Source organism: Brachyhypopomus gauderio, unplaced genomic scaffold (assembly GCF_052324685.1).
Source record: "Brachyhypopomus gauderio isolate BG-103 unplaced genomic scaffold, BGAUD_0.2 sc88, whole genome shotgun sequence".
In the NCBI taxonomy this organism is placed as follows: Eukaryota; Metazoa; Chordata; class Actinopteri; order Gymnotiformes; family Hypopomidae; genus Brachyhypopomus; species Brachyhypopomus gauderio.
In genome coordinates, this window is record NW_027506909.1 from 15,117 (window position 1) to 22,500 (window position 7,384).

The following is a 7,384-nucleotide window of genomic DNA, read 5'->3' on the forward strand; positions in this document are numbered from 1 at the left end:
CGAAGGCACGGGAGAGCTAGCCCAGAATGCAAACTGGCAAGCAAGCGTTCACCTGGAGCATGGAGAGGAGGGGGAGGAGGGCTGGAGGCATCTCTCTCTCTCTCTCTCTCCTGCGAGCTGCTCCCCTTTACGAAAAGGTCACGTTTGTTTTGCCATTTGCAGCCGGTTCTGCGTCAGGAACTCTCGGAGGACGAGCGGGGAACGCGACGAGACGGCGTCGGGATCTGAGATCATTGCCAACATGCTTTAAAACACAGCGCGGCGGCTGTGACTATTCCCACTTGCACTCGAGCTAGCACAGCGTGTGGCCCACGCTATTGATCAGAGTGTGACGAGGGGCCATTTAGATGCACCCCGCCGCGCCAGAGACGGCCGTCGTCACACCTGCGGACCCGAGATGCTCTTAAAGGGCCGTGATTCCTGGGAGACGGAGGCATGTGCTCTTGCGAGCTCTCATCTCTTCCACACGGACACGAGGAGGGGCGGGGCGTGGCCGCGGGTGGAGGAGGAGGCAGGGCGTCGGCTACAGGTGTGGAGAGACTTCTCCAGATACCTGCAACACTACCGCAGAGCCGCTCGCCCCCAACCTCTCCACTCACCCTCTGATGTTTAATTAATTCCAATAGGTGTTTGCAAAATGTGCAAATAAAAAAAATTGTTTTTCTTTTTACAAAAAAAAAACCCCCCACATTTTAACTTGCTACTGGGAAAACTGAGAAGACCAAACCATTTACTTTGTCAGAAAAATAAATTAAATAAAAATAAATAAACACTTTTGCCATTTCACATGATAATTTATGCATATTTTCACAACGACTAGGAAAACAATGCTAATGAATCCTGGTGGGTGATACTGGGGAGAGGGAGGAGAGAGAGAGATCATGAAAGAGAGAGAGAGAGACAGTGAAAAGAGAGAGAAAAACTCACCACAGCTTTTCTGGATATGCTTGTGGTTTAAAGAGAGAAAAAAGCTCAGTTTGTGTAGAGATTCTGAGGGCATTTTGTGAGATAACCTAAGAACCAGAAGGTCAGGGGTCAAAGGGGAAGGGCATGCTCTTTTCCATGCTGGGTACAGGGTACAGACTCAGGGGTCACGGGGTCAAGACAGCAAGGATAGATTCATCCAGACCAACACATCACACGCGAAGAAGAAGAAGTCCCCGACCTTTACGACATCACCTTTCCCTCCAAACTGTGGCAGGAGGAGCTACAGGGACAGAGGGGAGGGGCTACTGGGCACTGAAGACAGAGGGGGGGGGGGGGGCAGGGCGGGGCAGGTGCCCTTGAGGGGGACCAGAGGCTGAACTCTCCCCCCGTGGCAACGGGGTGGCGTGTCCCACCGCAGACCCTGAGCAGACGTCACGGAGACACAGACAAACAGACAGACGAACTGGAACAGAAAGAAGACACTTTAAAAGACAGCCAGCATGGACATCTGGAGGAAGACAGACAGGAGGGAGAAGGAGGGGGGGGGGGGGCGATCGGGGAGCGGAGACGTCGGGGTGACGTGGGGTGGAAGACTGGCACTGTTGGTGTGACATGAAGACTATGGAGGAGACATGGAGTCTGTGACTCATGTCTTATACGCTCTGACAATGGGACGCAATGGTGGTGAACAGGCACCTTTAACCCCTGCACAGTAGCACTTTAACCACTCACAAACAAACAAAAAGCAATATTCAAACAGAGAAAACACACTCACCGGCCATGGTAGCACACGTACATAAATACATAGATCCACGTACGCACATAGACACCCCCCCCCAGCCCAGAGGGCCCGGGATCAACCCCACTCACCACAGGGGCCTTGCTGCTTGACGGGGATGAGGGTACGGCTCAGGCACTCAGCCCTACGCCGCTCACACTCGTTGGGGTACGTGAGTCCGTCGTTGGTAGGTGCCGTCGCAATGGATGGGCTCACAGGAGCAGCGTGGACGCCCACGCTCCAGCAGACACACGGCACTGAACTCACATTCTTCCTTACACTCCTCTGGGTAACACACACACACACACACACACACACACACACACACACACACACACACACACACACACACACAAAACACAGATCAACAAAAATGAGAATAATGCTAACAGGCTAGGTGCTAATCAACACCGACTGATACTTTCTCACAATCACACAACTTATATTGACTCACTCAGGGGTTTTGAATTAATTACCATGCTTGATTATTTAATCAATTATCTAATTCTATTCAGATTGATTTGAATCTTTTCTATTCAGAGTTGTGTTAAGCTGTCACAGCCGAGCTGGAGCGCTTCATAATTACAGCGGCCTTTCATCGGCTCGAGAAAATTAGGGGACTTATTATGTTATTGTACAAGTCAGTGCTTGATTTACATTTGATTGCATTACCCAATCTGCGTTTACGGATGTGACGAGCTGTACATGCTGATTAGAACAGCGTGTGATTGTCATCTGGAATCAGTTCTCTACAACTTCCCTAGTTTCACTTGGAAAAACAGTCAGTTAATGCAGTTCAAACATACAATAAATGGCTTCACAAACGCTCCCACAAATTAATATTCATACAAACCCACGCACTCACAAACACACGAACACACGAACACACTCGGTTACTCTTGCCAATTGGACAACAGAAGCCCGGGCATAATGGCCCGATCCCAGAAGACTGGGACAAACTCTGCAAACAAATTCTAATCTCCTTCGTGCGGAGGAAAGCGTGGTCAGCTCGTGGGTGCAGTTTTGGGGACATTTGTCCATCTCCACGGAGCTCCGGTGGGCGTGGCCCCTGTCAGCACACAACAGGTGCACCGCATTTCCCAAAACCTCTACAGGTGAGTCTGGATAGGGAAGTGCTGATACTGATGGGAGGAGGTGGGGTCATGGCTGAGAGAGGGGGGTGGGGCAGAGCTGAGGTAGGGGGTGGGGCAGAGCTGAGAGAGGGGGTGTGGCTCAGCTGAAGGAGAGGGTGTGGCAGTGCTGAGAGAGAGGGTGTGACAGACCTGAATGAAGGGGTGTGACAGAGCTGAAGGAGGGGGTGTGGCAGAGCTGAGAGGGGGTGTGGCAGAGCTGAAGGAGGGGGTGTGGCTCAGCTGAGAGAGGGGTGGGGCAGACAGTAGGTGGGGGTGGGGGTGGAGCTGGGGGAGCAGGTGGGCGGTGCCAGCACTGGGACCCACCTTCCTTGCTGCAGGGGCCCGGTGTGGACCTTGTGCAGCTGCCGCTTCTTCTGCAGGGCCGCCCGCTGCATCTGACACTCGCTGTTGTAACTCCGCCCATCGCTGGCGCACAGCGGCTCAGGGGACAGCGGGCACATGGCGGGCAGCGCCGTCGTCTCCGGCTTGCGGGTCTGCGTGTTCACCACGCACATCGCGTCGGGGTCTCTCTGGAAATCACGGCACGGGTCTGAGAGAGACAGAGGGCAGTGAGGGAAAGAGAGAAAGAGAGAGGGGACAAGAAAGAGAGATGAAGAAAGAGCAGAGACAGGCAGACAAAAAGACGAGAGAGACAGAGTACCGTCATCCTGCCCGAAGCACCACTGACACGGACCTACGGAAGGAGGAAGAGGTACCATAGTGAAACCGGGCTCGCCTTTGTCACACGGACGCCACGCCTTCTACCGATGACTCCCCCCCCAGATGGGCTGCGCCCAGCCACATGTAAGGTCACACCGCCCATCAGGGCTGACGGAGCTCCTGTCTCCGCTCCGTCATTTACCAAGGAGAAATCACGCCGAGCCGAAATGTGCCGGCGACAGCTGACGGCCGGCGACTGATGGGTGAGAGGGGGCTGATGGGGCCCAGGTGCCCGCGGGGCACGGAGGGCGGCGGGGGGAGGGCGTGCTGAGCCAGGCCCCGACGGCATGCGCCACTACGGTAATGGAAATGCCATTTCACTTAGTGAGATGGCTGTGACGGTGGCACTAGCCTCCACGCTTCTCAGTGTGGAGAAGAGACAAAGGAGTCCTCAGCCATCACACATCAGAACAATGCTAAATAGTGAAGGAGTCATTCACACGCAGCGGAGAGGGAGGGGGAGAGAGGGAGACAGAGGGAAAGAGAAAGGGAGGAAAAAAACTGACTAAGAGTGGAAAGAAATATTAATAATATTAAAGAACTACTGAAAACAAATAAAAGATTATGGGGGGGGGGTCTGGATTAAACACCAAGAACCACAAAGAGCCCACAGGGACCTTGAGAATAAAAAAAAACTAGAGAGAGAGAGAGAGAGAGAGAGAGAGAGAGAGAGAGAGAGAGAGAGAGAGAGAGAGAGAGAGGAGAGAGAGAGAGAGAGAGAGAGAGAGAGAGAGAGAGAGAGAGAGAGAGGGAGAGAGAGAGAGAAACAGTGCCAACAGCAGGTCAGGGACTGTATACATTAACACAGTGGAGTGGGCCAGGCAGGGGGGGGGAGCTCAGAGCAAAGGGACACTCATAATGCGAGCAATGGCTCAAGTCATACTGAGCAATGTGATCTAGTCATTATCACTGCAGAAAACCATTACCTCCCATTAACAGTGTCTGGCCCAGCTTCTATCCCAGCATCACCCCCCCACCCTGGCCTCCAGGGCCTGCTCTAATTAGCCAGTCACATGCAGCCTGCTCCAGCAGTGTGAATGAGCCCTCACTGCTGTCCCAGCCCTGGCCTCGGGCACACACGCTCGGCCCGGGCCAAGACGACCGCGCTGGAAGAGCGATGGCTGTAGCCACTGTTTATGTGGGATAGCTCGCATACACGGTGGGCCAGACGATTTGCGTGAGCATCCGCTGACTGGAACAACAATGCCCCCCCCCCCATCCCCACGTATCCCGTTTGTGTGTGTGAGCGCCAGAGAGCGTGAGTGTGGGGGCGTGGGTATGGAACTACATCAGGTGGTCCGTAATGTCCATGACAGCACATGGCTGAGATTGGATTAGAGTACAGAACAGCCTGACTCCCACACACCGGACATGAAGTTGGGCCTCACCCAGGATGTCTTACAACCCCCTCCACCCCCACTACACTGGAGGGGGGCACTGATTTGAGGGGCTGATTTATCTCTGCCTGCTCCTCACTCTCCCTTCTCTACCCCTCGGGAGAGCAGGCTTGATGTCATCCATCTCTGGAAGCTTCCAGAAAACTGAGTCGCTGCTCCAGACGATGATCTTTTCAAAATGCGAAGTCGTCACACCTCCTCGGCCCACGCGCACTGTGTTGGCGGGTGATACGTGCATGTGTTCGAGGCTGTGGCCATTTCTTGGGTCTGGACACACGTAGCCATTGTGTCTAGATGACACTCGCTGAAGTAGATTTAGCCCTCTCTTCATTTCACAAAGCAACTCCGCTATTGTCTGTATTGAATCAAAGTGCAACAGAGCAGGTTCACAAGCAATTTTCAGCTTTCAAGAGATTCACAGTGAATGTCACCGATCATATTAATTCCACTCAATTACATGCAGATGACATACACTCATCTCAACAAGCAGAAACACGATTCTTTTGGGTTCAGAGTACAGAGTACCCTAACATCAGTTCCACCATGATTGATGGGGATGACTACCAGCATGCCAACAGGTTATAATGGAATTCACTCATTGAAAAACATGATGTCACTCCCTAACTACACCGTGTCCTTGATATCCAAGATTGTGGCTTTGAACTTTCTTTAGTGTGCGCTCTGTGCCCCGAAACCCCGCAGGAACCCTGTTTGAACCGAATTATGGTAAATGAAGACGTTCCAAACCGTGCAATCCGTGCACGGCCGGACATATCCGACACGACTGGGCCGGCGTGGCCGAGAGCAGGCGAGGGAGTTCGCACGGCCGCTGTCTGACAAGCAGGGGTGAGAGATATCGTTAGGTGCTCCGGCGTGCCGCACAAGTCTTTCATGAATACGAGACGCTCTGCCCGAGCCGCTCAATCCAACATGAAGCGGCTTGAATTTAATCAAAGAAGCGGGAATCTAAAATTCCGACAGCCGGTGAGGTGAGGCGGGAGGGAGCTGTCGTTCAGAGCAAAGCGATTTATCTCAAATTTTCCATGTATTTTTAAAAGCGCTCCTGCACTCCATTTCAACAATCCAGCCATTAAAATCCGAGCTGACGTGAAAGCAACACCACAGCCCAGCACATAACGAGACAACCTAGCAAGGCTATTAATAAAACCGTAATTAACTTACTCAGAATTCTTTCACTGGGCCTACTTAACTTTAGCTATAATTACACACATAATGCTTAACTTTGCAAATTAAAATGCATCTGTAATTTATCGCATTTAACACATCTCAAATGTTTATGTTTAATCTCAGCGTAGAGAAAAACTCATTTAATGTGTCTCTTCGCTTTGCTAATTTAAAACCCTACGAGGAGAGAAGCGCCCCGCTCAAGCCAACGTCCGCCGTTAACGAGCGTCAGCAGATCAGCTGGGAAACTCTTCCTGTTCTTTCAACGGGCGCACTTCCGGGGGAAGGGGGTGTCGTGGAGGCGAGGATGAGGAGGGACGAATGCGAAGGCTAGGTGCACTCACCGCAGGAGCCCGTGTGCTGCAGACGGATGTTCTTCTGGGTGGAGCAGGCCTTGGTGTTGAGCTCGCACTCGCTGGGGTAGTCCAGGCCGTCGCTGCCGCACACCACCCGCTTGGCCGCCCGCTCACAGCTCAGCGGACACATGCACTTGGCCGACAGGCCGTCCGACGACTGGATACACGTGCTGCCGTAGCTGCAGGTCACCTCGCTGCAGGGGTCTTTCAGGGCTGAGGTCAGACGCAGACGCACCCAAGCACGCACAGATGGGGACGGGACAAAACACACACACACACACAGGGAGAAAAAACGGCACCACAGTTAATCATAGCATAAGCTGAACCCCCCCCCCCCCCCCCCAACATCACAGCTGGTTCTGTCTGTTTGTTCTTCTTCTTCTACAGAGTCACCGCAGCGTGGACAAGGAACCCAAGTGAATATCTTTGCGCTTGTCTGCGTGTGAGAAACAAGAAACCTAGACAGCGCGCGTTATGGCAGTTTTGCGTGGAAATAAAGCCGCTGCTGGTCCGTCAGCGGGAAGGAGGTGCCAGACAGCGCTGGTCCGACGGGTCGCACCAACACCATCCTCACATCCTGCTGGCCGGACAAACACGTCCCTCTAATTGATCAGGGGTTGATCCCTGCAGGCTGTGAACTCACCTCACATTCCCAGCCCCTCTGCTCCAGCATGCGCTCCACAGGCTGGGAGATGAGGACTGCATCAGCACCTATTTTTAGACTTTTGAAAGAAGGGAGCCATGTTTCCTTCCAGACGAACTTGTCTCTATCTTATGAAACACCTCACCGCTCAGCAATGACTTTAATTCTCCCCAAATGCGCGAGCCTTTGCTCATTCACCTGGCTGGACAGAGATTGGTCTGAAATAAACACGCATTTGTATGTGT

At 52.9% G+C, this 7,384-nt stretch overlaps 1 protein-coding gene across 2 annotated transcripts in view; it reads right to left on the minus strand.

Annotated features, from left to right (window-relative positions):
• Nucleotides 1-1,888: 1,888 nt before the first annotated feature.
• Nucleotides 1,889-7,384, minus strand: part of LOC143493513 (agrin-like) — a 103,782-nt gene continuing 98,286 nt past the window's right edge. For both annotated transcript variants that reach the window (XM_076991983.1, XM_076991984.1), the window contains 3 exons: nt 6,485-6,709; nt 3,163-3,388; nt 1,889-1,990 (listed from right to left, as the gene is read on the minus strand). In XM_076991983.1, the coding sequence (XP_076848098.1) occupies nt 1,981-1,990; nt 3,163-3,388; nt 6,485-6,709 (461 nt within the window). In that variant the 3' untranslated portion in view covers nt 1,889-1,980. The remainder of the gene's footprint in view (nt 1,991-3,162; nt 3,389-6,484; nt 6,710-7,384) is intronic.